This window comes from Ziziphus jujuba, chromosome 4 (genome assembly GCF_031755915.1).
Source record: "Ziziphus jujuba cultivar Dongzao chromosome 4, ASM3175591v1".
Classification (NCBI taxonomy): domain Eukaryota; kingdom Viridiplantae; phylum Streptophyta; class Magnoliopsida; order Rosales; family Rhamnaceae; genus Ziziphus; species Ziziphus jujuba.
Window position 1 is genome coordinate 3,725,775 of NC_083382.1, and position 13,218 is coordinate 3,738,992.

At 32.8% G+C, this 13,218-nt stretch overlaps 1 protein-coding gene and 2 long non-coding RNA genes across 5 annotated transcripts; 2 read left to right on the forward strand and 1 right to left on the reverse strand.

Annotated features, from left to right (window-relative positions):
* Positions 1 to 1,612: 1,612 nt before the first annotated feature.
* Positions 1,613 to 3,944, reverse strand: LOC107416172 (uncharacterized). Its single transcript, XR_001581276.4, has 4 exons — positions 3,785 to 3,944; positions 3,288 to 3,364; positions 2,931 to 3,037; positions 1,613 to 1,984 (listed from the first exon to the last, which is right to left on the reverse strand). It is a non-coding gene; the product is annotated as an uncharacterized LOC107416172 (long non-coding RNA).
* A 1,816-nt stretch (positions 3,945 to 5,760) lies between these two features.
* LOC107404709 (serine/threonine-protein kinase PCRK1) lies at positions 5,761 to 7,942 on the forward strand. The gene is made up of 4 exons (XM_048472609.2): positions 5,761 to 6,132; positions 6,878 to 7,138; positions 7,304 to 7,426; positions 7,643 to 7,942. Exons 1-4 carry the CDS (start codon positions 5,776 to 5,778, stop codon positions 7,916 to 7,918), a joined length of 1,017 nt encoding a protein of 338 aa, XP_048328566.2. The 5' UTR covers positions 5,761 to 5,775; the 3' UTR covers positions 7,919 to 7,942.
* Positions 7,943 to 8,513: 571 nt separating this feature from the next.
* Positions 8,514 to 10,741, forward strand: LOC107416169 (uncharacterized). Of its 3 annotated transcripts, none has more exons than XR_009638692.1 (6): positions 8,514 to 8,722; positions 9,059 to 9,181; positions 9,267 to 9,415; positions 9,565 to 9,986; positions 10,109 to 10,192; positions 10,289 to 10,741. It is a non-coding gene; the product is annotated as an uncharacterized LOC107416169 (long non-coding RNA). The 3 variants fall into 3 exon arrangements; XR_009638693.1 differs by having other exon boundaries at positions 9,267 to 9,383; XR_009638691.1 differs by having other exon boundaries at positions 8,515 to 8,722; positions 9,267 to 9,986.
* Positions 10,742 to 13,218: the final 2,477 nt, after the last annotated feature.

Below are 13,218 nucleotides of genomic sequence, written 5' to 3' on the forward strand. Positions count from 1 at the left end.
AGTTCTTCTCTCTGTATACTCCTTCCCACACCTTTTCACTACTTTCTTTCTACACTTCCACTACATTCTTTTCCACCCTCCCTACTTTCTCCCCACTTTCTTCGGTTTATCAAAAGACTTTTTTGTGAAGTCTAGCCTCACCACCACTGCACCGACAGTGTGAAGACTGCTCAGCCACCATTGTTGACAATGGATGCTGCAATTAACACCGAAAATGGTTTGCCCAACAATTGTGGGCACCTGTCAGAAGAAGTTGAAAATGGAGGACATGCACCAAATTTGTAAGCCTATCAATAGGCTCCATCCCGTTGCATGCAAGCCAAGCTCCCAAGTGAGGAGTAGTGAGAGTAAACTCCGAGAGAGAGAGTGTTTAAGTTCCAGAGAGAGCTTGAAAGAAGAGTGAGTAATTCCAGAGAGAATTTGACAGTGTAGAGAGAGGTTCCACGTGAGAATCCTCCACGAGAGAAGTTTTTATTTTTGTATTATATTTCCAAGAGAGTAATAGAATCCTTTTTATTTTTCTTCTCATATTTCTTCTCTAAAGTGGTCAGAGAACCACAACATTTTTCTCTATTTCTCTACCAACTTCCTTCTCTATCTATAGTCACCCTCCATTCTCTCTAATTTCTCTAGCATTTCTTCCTAGCTTATTTCTATGGTCACGGCCACAGGAAAATTCATTTGTTTCACAGGCTAGAAATGCCAAATTTTAGAAAATTCCATTTATGTCCTTTACTACATTAATTACAATAAGCTTATAAGTATTTTCATATTAGTATTTTGTTACATCTATAGTACTTGCTAATACAAAATTTTGGATTCTTAATATTTACTTGTTCAAAATTTTTTAGTATTTTTTTCTCTAATAAAATAAATTCTTATTAAATTTTATAATTTTAATTTTAGCTTTTTTAGAATTTTTTAGTTATACGCATTTTAGTTTTTTTCATAGTTAAATTTTACATTAATTTGGAATTCTTAAAAAAATAGTTTTTTGGGGCAATTTTTACAAAAATATAATCGATTTTGATAAAGGTATATATAGCTTGAATAATATAAAAATAGTTTACTTTTATATTCATAGTGTTCTTTTATTTTTTCAATTACCTTTTATATTCATAGTATCAATTTTGTCTGTTTAAAATACATCAGCTTTTTTCTCCTCCTTCTTTTTTTTTTTTTTTTTTTTTAAATTATTTTAACAAAATTAGTAGATTCCAATAGTATTTTTTTTATTTATAATTTTATTTATTTTTAACCTACCAAGGACATAAATGGAATATAATAAAATTAGGCACTATAACATGTGAAACAAACAATTTACCCATAGGCAATAATAAGAAAGAAACAAGAGAGTAAAGAGAAATCAAAGAGAAAGTATAGAGAAATCAAAAGATAAACTGAGAAAATAAAGTATGAAATTAGAGAGAAAAAGAAAAAGAATGTCGTGAAAAAGTGAAGAAAAAAAAAAGAGTGAGAAAGTAAGGACAGGAAGTAAAGAGATAAAACAAAAAGAAAGTAGAGAGATAAATCAAAGAGAGAAATTAGAAAGACAAAGAAGATAGATAAGTGAAATAGAGAAACAGAGAAAGAGAATAGAGAGAAAAAAATGGAGAAAGTAAAGCAGAAAGAAAAAATAGATAGGAATTGTGGAGATGGGAAAGTAAAAGAAAGATTGAAGAGGCAGTGTTGAGAGGAAAAGAAATGAGAGAAAGAAAGCAACCCACCACACACACACAACACACACAGGAGAAAGAGCCCTGTGGCAAACCCCCAGTGGTCTCTTCTCTTAAACAAAAATAGTATCCATTTTTACATTCACTTCATCCTTATACATGCTATACAACCAGATCCAAAAACATTACAGTCAAAGAATTTACGTTAATTTGCACAGCAAATCACAAATCCCTCCCCTCCTTGTACAAGTAACTGAAGAAGCTTTTTCTATTAACATTCATAACCAAAGCAAAGGACCGACTCTACTCTACATGATCAGAGAAATGAGAGTTAATGTTTAATTTCCATGCTCAACAGCTTCTCATTTCATAATTTCCATATAATATCTACTGAAAATGCATATGATATTTCAAAAGGTTAAAAACCTAATAGCATCTGCTGAATTTACTCATACTGATTTTGTTATATTTATTTTTGTTTTCTAATATTACTTCATACTATATCTATACTCTTTCAAGAAGTCACCAATAGTCATCAACTGAGGAATAAAGATCATATGGGTGTTGGGGCTTGGCAATATCATATGTCTATAAATGTAGATGCATTGTTGTTGGCATATTTTAGGTATTTATGTATGTGTGAATGCATATCAATTAATTACCAGGCATCATTCTATTCCACACACACACACACACACACACACACACACACACACATTACACACACAAACGCACACAATAAAGCAATACTCATTTAAATTTTCTTCACTGAATGTTTTTGGGCATTCATCATTATAGGAAACTAAACTACCATAGAAAAGAGTAAGAGTTGAAATGAACACAAGAACTTCATAGTTGAAATGAACACGAAGCAGATCATAACAAATCAACATTCAGAATCATATTATATTTAGAGCATACGACATTCAATTCTACTTGCAAACAGGTCAAAACTCGCTAATGAAGATCAGTATAACTCAACTAACACATTTTCACTTAAAAGTAACACTCTATTATAACAAAACAGTAAGAGACTTAAGATTGTGTGAGAGACAAGCATTGAAAGAGAAGATAAAGAAGACAAGAAGGAATCAGGGGAAGAAACCCATCCTTTTGGTGAGTAAATTGAAAATTAAAGAGCATTCCATTTGAAGAAACTAGAAAGAAAGTAGGAATTGTGCATATATAAATGGAAAATGGAAATGTAGACTATTGGAAAAACACCATGTACAGTGCCGTAGGATAAAGCAATACCTTTCCTTCAGACTTGCCACACACGCACACCCAAAGATTGTTAACCATAGTTTAAAGATGATGCCCAAAAATTGTGAAGAAGATTCTTAGCACGCTTAGAAGCTACCCTGGAAATTAATGGTTAAAATTATATTTGTAAAAATCCCTACAAACCCTACAGTAATCCAGTGCACCAATTAAGACATACAATAGAAGAATAACAAGACCAAAAGCAGAACAGGAATAGAACATTGTTAACCCATTTCCAGTTATTTGTTCACAATTCCTGTTGTTTCTCTATCAAAAATAGTGCAAATAAATAAATAAATAAATAAAAGAAAAAAAGAAAGAGGAAAAAAAATAATAAGAATGCCATACCAACAATATTGGTCCACCTCCATAAGATGCAAACTTCAATACTATCAATCATATCTTTGCTCTTTTTCCAACCCGAACTGTTAATAATAAAAAAGAAAAAGAAACAAAAAAATGTAAAAAGTTTCAGACGAATACTTTAGAAAAGATAGGTTTTCAAATTTCAAGACAAGATTTTCACGATAAAACTCCTGTTTTTTTACATTTCCAACCGATTTGATTTCATCCATAAAAAAAGCCTTACAAATCTCAATTTTATTTGTTCTATAAAAAAAAACCCTAAAAACTCCGATTTGACTTCATCCATAAAAACCCCAATTTGATTTCTTCCATAAAAAAACCCCAAAAACCCTGATTTGACTTCATCCATAAAAACCCCAATTTGATTTCTCCCCAAAAAAAAAAAAAAAAAAAAAAAATCCGATTTGATTTCATCCATAACAAAATAAAATAAAATAAAAAATACAAAACCAATCTAAATAGGTGTTTCGGCATCTTACCGGATCTGATAATTTTGATTTGAGAAAGGTTGAAGACGAAGACGAAACGAAGAGAAACCGGAAGAGAAGAAGAGAAAGAGTGGGAGTTGGACAGACAGAAAAGGAGGGGAGAGAGTGTTTATTGCAGCTTTATAATTCGCAACGGTTACTTTTTTTCGAAAATAAGAACGACGTCGTCTCATAAGAAGAGCAGCTATTTTTCAAAAATTACTTTTTACAATAAGTTTTTTTTCCAATACTTAAAAAATAAATAGATAAATAAAGTATAAGGCCAATCTTGGTCTTTACTTTTTACAATAAGTTTCTTAATCGACTAGCTAATTAATCAACTATAAGGCCAATCTTGATATAATTCACTAAAATCCTAGACTTTTAAAACATAAATTATAAAATGAAAAACACAGAATGAATTTCTAGATTTATAAAAATAATATGCTGTGAATTTAATTAGTCGTCGCACATAGTTTTATCCTCGTTTTCAAGCCGGATGGATGTTTTTTTTTTTTTTTGGTTATTTTTTATTTTTATTTTTTTTTTTGTTTGGTTAAGAATCTATTGGGCGTGTTTGTTACGCAGGACTGGGTAGGTCAGGACAGGACCCAATCCCAATCCGGTGTTTGGAAAGCAAAAATGAGAGGGGGATATATTTGTCCCGTTGATCATTTTATCCCAAATGAAGAGGATAAATCTGACCCATCTGGAGGCTGGGTCACTTTTGTCCGACTGAGCTCTCTTCTACCGCATCAAGTCCTTTTATTTCCCGCCACTGATAGGAATCTTTGTCTGGTTCTTGGCGGTTGAGTCTAAACCACTTTCTGTTTGATTCGGAACCCTAGGAGGAGAAGAAGCAGAACTCGGCCTCAGCCATGAACGATCATATCTCCGGCGTGTTTCACCGTCCCATGGCAGGCGTCGTTAAAAGAATCCGGCTAGAGAACTTCATGTGCCACAGTCACCTGGAAATCGAGCTCGGCGACTCCGTCAATTTCATCACCGGTCAAAATGGAAGTAAGGCTCCTCTTTCTATCTTCTCTATGCCTAGGGTTTATGACATCCAGAATTTGTTGATTTTGCCTATGGTTTCAATTTTCTCAGGTTTTTGTTTTTTATTTTTTGAGTGTATTTCTCTGTTTCAACCATACGCACGGTTACCTTTGTTCTCTCTGGTTTTTTAACCTTCGGATCAATCTATATAAATTACCCATTTTTCTCCTAAACGACAATGCAACACAAAATATAATCTATGGCCCATTGTCGTTTAGTTTATTTGTTAAATATTTAATGATTTTGTGTATTGCCCAATGATGTATAAACTCAATGTAATGAGGGGCTTAGCGTGGTTTTGTTCCTCAGGAGCCTTTTGTCATCACCGCCTCTTCTTCTTCTTCTTTTTCTTTCTTCATACATATATATGTATATACACACGCACACACACACACACACACGCAACCATACACATAATACACACATTGAGTTTATACATATGTTGGGTATAAACTATGATTCTTTGAACTTTAAAGTAGTGAAGAATATATATGTTGGGTATTTAACGAGAAAATAAAGGTTTCAGTTTTATGTTGGTTATTTGTGCTAAGAAATGAAAACAACAACGATATGGGAAAGAGATACTTATTCGGTTACTGGAGTTTGTCTTTTTTGTTGAAAAAGTTGCTATTTTTGTTTGTCTGGTTAAAGAAATCCAGACGTTTGGTTTTGAGCAATCTAACTAATATAGTCAATGAAAGATGTGTATCCTGCCTGTCAAGTTTTTTTTCTTTTTTTTTTTTTCTTTCTCTGTGGAAAATTATGTCAGAAAGACAAGAGTGGAAGTTTGGAAAATGCAATTTTGAGCTGTTTTACCAAATTATGAGTTTTTCCCCCTAATTTTTTACTATATTTCATTGTTGTTAATTGATGATTCAGTGATTGTGAGGCTCTCTTCTGCTTCTGGATCTATAGTGAGGATTATAGTGTTTTACGTTTTCGGAGCTATGAAGTGCTTTTCATTCTCCATTGGAGACAAAAAGGATGAACAGAAGACGAATCAATCAACACTTACAGATGGTGAAATGAAGAGATCTGGTTCCGAATTAAATTCCCAAAATATTTCTGATGCCAGCACTGAGTCTTTGAGGCGGAACTCATACCCTAGTTTCTCTCAAAGACCCAGCAATCTGAAAATATTTACAGTTCCTGAGCTGAAGTCAGCCACAAAGAACTTTAGCCGCTCTGCGATGTTAGGAGAGGGTGGTTTTGGGTGTGTCTATAAGGGATTGATAAAGAGCTCAGAAGATCCTTCAGGAAAACTTGAAGTTGTAGTGAAGAAGCTCAGTAAAAGAGGATTGCAGGCAAGATTTCTACCTCTTAATAAAAATTTTGAAATATTGTATTGTCACAGATAAAATTATACAAGCCAATTTGTTTTACTGATTACTAATTAATGCTGTGCAAATACCCTGTTAACCCCTAATATTTCAATTAACACATATTTCTAGGCATTATTATAATTCAAATTTCTCTTCTTCTACTTTAGAAGAAGGAAAGAGATCTTTCTCTTCCAATCTTATGTATCACTGTTTTGCAGTCTGTCATTACAGGTTTCCTTCATTCTTGGCAATTTATTAGCATATAAGTGATCTTTGAGGCTGTCTAAATATCTTATAAGGACTCTAAATGTTGTTTCTTTGGCTGGAAACAAAATTGAATTGCTGGAAAATTCCTTTAAAATTTCTCTTAAAATAAGATGATCATTTCCAAGCTATACGTTTCTTTTATTTTATTAAAAAACTCAACAAAGATATGATATGGTTAAACTGAACTCATGCCAGGCCACTGTAATTCTTTCTTTTGTACTATGAGTCCATGACCATTTGCATATAGTTTTTTTCTTCAATCTTTTATAAATTTTGCTGTTTTCCCTGGTTGATTGTTAGGATAACTTTGTGCTTGATGGTTAAAAGTAATGTAGTCTCATGAGGAGATAGTTGCTCTGGTTAATCTTGTCACTTAAGATGTTTCTTTACATTTCCAGGTCACTAGATAAGAATATTCAATTGCATGATTTACCGAGGATACACTTCTTTTCTATGACAGGGGCACAAGGAATGGGTTACCGAAGTAAATGTCCTTGGGGTGGTTGAGCATCCTAACCTTGTTAAATTGGTGGGCTACTGTGCTGAAGATGATGAAAGGGGAATCCAAAGGCTTCTTATATATGAATATATGCCTAATGGAAGTGTAGAGGACCATATATCCTCTCAATGTGAGATACCTCTTCCATGGAACATGAGATTGAAAATAGCTCAAGATGCTGCTCGTGGCTTAGCATATCTACATGAAGGGATGGACTTCCAGGTATTTTAGTTTTATTTTCCATGCCAGTATGTTTTATTTTTATTCGATGTATTTCATATTTCGTCTCAAGCAAAAAGTTTGTAATGAAAGTGTTTTACATATTTGTGGCCCTGTGGGAGTTCGGTTCTATACAGCTCTTAACATATTTCATAACATATGATGTAGATCATCTTCCGGGATTTCAAATCTTCAAATATCCTTCTAGATGACCAGTGGAATGTGAAGCTATCAGACTTTGGAATGGCTAGGTTGGGCCCAACAGAAGGATTAACTCACGTCTCCACTGCGGTATGCTCATACATTTCAATCATAAAATGGTCACCATTCACCAACTATATATTGTGAGAAGCTGAATAAAGAATATTCTTGTAACTTCTTCTTCAATGCTGTTTTAACACCACCCCAATACACTGTGCCCCTGTTTGCGTGCATAAAAGAGCAATACATAAGCGTTTGGTAATTTTATAGTATACCAGCACTTACATGACTTGTGATTCTCATCAGGTTGTTGGGACAATGGGATATGCAGCACCTGAATATCTCCAAACCGGACGTCTTACTTACAAGAATGATGTGTGGAGCTATGGAGTCTTTCTCTATGAACTTATAACAGGTAGGCGTCCTATAGATAAAAGCCGGCCTAAGAGTGAGCAGAAGCTTTTAGATTGGGTGAGGCCACACTTATCAGACTCAAAGAAGTTCAGACTAATAATAGACCCTAGGCTCGAAGGGAAATACCCTCTCAAGTCAGTCCAAAAGCTTCCTATGCTTGCAAAATAGTGTTTTAAAACTTACTTCTTAGTTCAATTTGGTTTGTTTATTTATTTATTTTATTTTTTGTTGCAGTTATGCAAATGTTCATGTAGAAATTAAAAATGAAGGGGAGGATGCTTTGAAGCCAGAAATATATGGCGATGTCATAATTATAGAGCGTAGGATTTCTGAAATAAAACTATAATTATAAAATAGTCCAATCCAGTCCGATCCTGCACCAAACATGGGACAACTAGTCTAACATTCAGTCCAGAACTATACCAAACACAGTACTGCACTATTCGATCCTGTCCGATCCGAACCTATCCTATCCCATCCCATCCGATCCGAACCTATCCTGCGTACCAAACGCCCCCTTAATGTCTTCTTTAGAAAAAAAAAAAAAAAAAAAAAAAAAACAGAAAGGTAAAAGCGGAGATCATATAGAGAGAGGTCAATTGTGGGCCTCGGAGTTGAGCCCAAGTTTGGAAATATGAGCGCACTGTTTGATCCACAATCCACTATCTATACGGACAGTTGCGGTCTAGCCCATGAACCATACCAACTTTTGCCAACCCGACATTCACGCACTCTTGTCCCACCCCTATTTACTGATGTCCCTTCCGTTATACGATTTTGTTGGCGTTCATTTCAACTCCCCACTCTAGCACCTGGCTGTCGCAAATAATGGAGAGTGAGAAGGCGAACGCACTCGAAGACAACTTGGCAAAGGGAAAACGCCCACTCGGAGACGACGGTGGTGGTGGTGACATACCGGAATCGGGGGAACGGCCAAAAGGCGAAAAAACAAAGCTACCAAAATTTTCTACGGTAGAGGATCCACCCAAAAAAAAAAAAAAAAAGAATCAAGATCATGTTTCTATAATATTGCGTACTATTTACATTCTTGTTCTTTGTTTAAACTGCTCTTTTAACGTTTGTAATTTTGATAATCCCAAAAAAAAGAAAAAAAAAAACCCCTTTTTTTTTTTTAATTTTTATTGAAAGAAACAATTCCAGTTAATGTATATTGTCTAATCTACTTGTTGATGGGTTTGTTTGCAACAGTTTGCCATTGCTGAATGTTTTCAATTGCATCTCTAATATATATATATATATATACACACACACACACACACACACACACATATATATTGTATTTTGCAGCTTTCTTCTTTGGAGAAGCTTTATTATCAGGAATATATTGACCACCAAGATTCAATTACTTCTGACAATGCGTTGGCTACATCGACTCGCCAACTAGTGTCCAAGGCTTCAGATGATGATCATGTTAGTATAATATTATTTTTTGTCTCTTTATATTTGATTTTCATACTATTTAATTTTATTAAACTTTATTTTTTTTGGCTGCAAGGTCAAATCTCTTCTTAATTCAATCATATATAGGATGAGGTTGAAATGGTTCAAGACTGAGCACTTAATACTAAGGAAGAGAATTATGGATGACAATATTCCTCTGGATAGTCCCCTGGTGAGCAGCTGCCCTCTGGCATTGCTAGCTATGTATTTCACACTTTGGTTATTTGTGCTTTTTTCCTTCTCTGATGATATTTAACACACTTTGAGTGCTTGTGTATTTTGTATTCTCTTTATGTGTTATATTACTCGCTATTGTGGTCATGATTTTCTGTTTTTCCCTCTGTAATAACCAGAGATCATCCATTGTTCCTTCAATTTCAATTCCAGCAGCATGCCGGTATGTTCTTTTTCTTTTGTTGGATCTTTCTTATCATTTGCCTAGTCTCTCATGCTTTGTGCAGTGGCCCTACTTTTCATGTTTATCATGCTCATGCGGCATCTTATTATTCCCATTGTTAAGCTGTTTTTTTTTTTTTTTTTTTTTTGTTCCTTCCTTTTCCTTTGAATATTGTGGAGAATCCATTGGCTTAGAAAGAAGCTTTTACATTTCACTGTTGTTGCATCTGTTTTTGATATTGTAACTTCTTTTACTCATTAATTTTCTTCCGACTTTCTGACTTTAAGCCTCTTTTTTTTTCTTTTTTTTTTTCTTCCTTCTCTCAAATAACCCATAAATCAATTATCTTGGTGGGCTTTGGAGTTTAGCAAAATTGATGTATGTTCTCTTTCTTTTGTATGATTATATGCTCTTACATTTACTTATTTATTTATGTATTTCGCATTATCTAACTTTTTTTCTTCATTCTTGGTGTCTTTGTTTTTATTGTTTTTGTGAAGATGAATCTTCTCAAAGAGGGGGTGTCCGATGAAGAGCTTTGTCAAGAGTTACAATTTGCTGTAGAACCGAAGTCATCTGTGTTGGTGAGTATATATATATATATATATATATATATGCTATTTCTTATTATATAAAATCTTTCTTTATTTTCTGATTGTGTTTTCTGTTCGTTTTACAAGGGTGAGAGTTGTGTGAATTCAGTAGCTGCACTATTGAGTCGCTTCCAGGATAATTGTAGGAGGCTGAAGGAATTAGAAGCCACCACTAAGAGCCAAAAAGAGAGGAAGTCAGAGGATTTTGTTAGAGCCGCATCAGCAAACACGAATTTGAACCCTATTTTGCGAAACCTGAAATTGACCCCCAGATTAGTAATCCTGAGATCGATCCCTGGAACAGCGTACTTGGAGGTGACACCCATGTGACCTGATAGCAAAAGATGTCGTTGATCATCGAACCTCATATATGTTTTTATGTTTTTATATTTTGAAATATTTAGGTAGCTGTAGTTGATCACAAAGGGCCTTCTATAGGTATTTCCAAACATTCGGATTATAACTGTTAACGATATGAACGTACTGCAACTATCATGGACCTCTCTCTATTGCATCTCTATAGGAATTTGCGTATTATTATTGTTTGTCTTTTGAAATTCAGTATGATGTTTCGTTTGCCAAGGTTTCTAAGTGAATATGATTCTTGCTGATTGAGAATCATTCATTTAAAAATTTGGTTCGATCATTCTCGGCAATATATGCGTATTAGGTAATTGTTCTTTGAGATTATTTTTGAATACTAAGGGACTTCTCGGAAAAGGATTTTGGATTTTTTTTTTCTTTAAATTTATTTTGGTGAATAGGATTTTTCAGTTTTGGATTGTTTACTGCTCATTTGATTTATTTTGATTATATCTTTTTTACTACCTTGAGAGAGAGAGAGAGAGAGAGTAGCAGTTACCTCTAAGTGCCATTGCAGTGAATATGATTGGATTTGTAATTTTGACTGATGACGATATTGAAGTATAAAAAATGCAAGGCCTTTTCATTTATATGTTCTATAGTGGCAGGGCATCATCTCACAGGCAGGTTTTGGTCCTTCCACGACCTTACATTTTTTTTTCCCCCCCTTTTTCTTTTGGGAATGAAATACCTTGCATTGTACTTTAAAGAAAAGAGGAGAATCTATGCATTTGAGAAATAAAGCATTATTCCAGAAAAGCCTGTTTATGTATTTCTTACAAGCCTGTTTTATTCCACAACCTCATAGTCATTATTTGCATGTGTTGTATTTGATTAGATGGCTTCTTCAATTTGAGAATTATTTATTTATTTATTTTTTCCCCCAAAAAATGATCCAACATGCCTGGTATTTAAAAATATTACATGACATTTACTTTGTATTCAGCTTTATATATATATATATATATATATTTATCCAGTCCGTCTATGGTGCAGACGGTCCTCATGTCGACCATAGTATTGGTGATAATTTTTCATAGTATTGGTGACGATTTTCTAAGAAACCGTCGTTAATACTATGAAAAACCGTCATTAATATTACGGTCCTCATACGGACCGTCCTCACCATAGAATTTCCATATATTTATCTATATATATATATATATATATAATTAAATTCAAATCAAATCTTTAACGTCAGAACTAATATGAGAACTTCTTTATTCAGCATTTGGATCGTATCCAGGGATGAAATTTAAAATTATATTTATTTAATTCTTAGATTGTATTAAAAATTGAGATTTAAAATTATATTTATTAATTATTAGATTTTAATAGGATTTAGTTTTCTCAAATAAAATTATAGTATATGATTAAATTCATATTTTATCACTTATTAAATTTTAAATTGTAGTCCTTGATGTAATTGAACAGCTAATAGAGAAATATTTGATATTAAAACTATCAAGTCGTCCTAATTTGAACCTGATTAATATATATAAAATTTTACTTATACTTTTATTAGCCGTTCAATCATGGCAGAGGTTTAAAATTTAAAAATAGATCAAATATGGATTTAATGATATATTAGAATCTTATTTGAGGAAAATAAATTATGCTGGAATCTGATGATTAATAAATATAATTTTAAATTTCAAATCTTGATGCGATTTAAGGGTAAATGGAAGTCCTGATGTGAATTTTAATATTAAAAAATTAATTTGAGCCTGATCTTATGTGTGTGTGTGTGTATGTATATATATATATATGTATGTTTTTTTTTTTTTTTTTATGCGGACATCTATAAATTTTTAACTTAGAAATGTATATAAAAACAACGATTTTTTAAAAACTATCATCAATATTTCATTTATAGATGACAATTTATGAAAAAAAAAGCTTTTTTTGTATTCATTTGCAAATTAGAAAGTAACATATATCCCCACTCTAAATCCATATATATATATATATATATATATGTTTGTTTGTTTGTTTTCTATGTGTACGTATAATAAGAGAGCGGTTGAAATATGTTAAAGTCCGACAAATAAATGATCATTCTAAATTGTAGAGATTAGAAAACTATGTAGTCCATTGCTTAATGTAGGATCCTATTTTGTACACGAGTAGCCTTTCTCTCTTGTACACTATCTCATCTACCAATTGTCTATTTTAACTGAGACCTTTACTTCAACTTTGCTTATTGTTTTTGTTTTTTTTTACTGGTTTAGTTTGTTGTTTTCTGCCTTTTTTTTGGGTTAAAATTGCTTATTGGATTTTGACTAAATAGTAATTGTCTTTCCAAGTTACCCAAACAAAAATAGTATCAGAATTTACTTATATATATATATATATATATATATATCTGTTACTAGTTTTATTTTAACCATGATTGAATACAAACAAACAATAAATTAATTCCCATCCTCTCATGAAATTCACGGCCGGGGTGGTAGAAAATGTTAATTTTCATCATTTAAAAGTATGATGAATTAATTATGTGAATCATAAAATTAATGTGTCAATTATTTTTAGGGTCATCATAAATCTTGGTAGGATATCATAAAAATGCACGGCATAGAAATGTTTTCTAAGTGTAAAATGGTTAAATTTTTTCCCGACTCTTTTTTGGTATCCAAACCTATTAAATAATT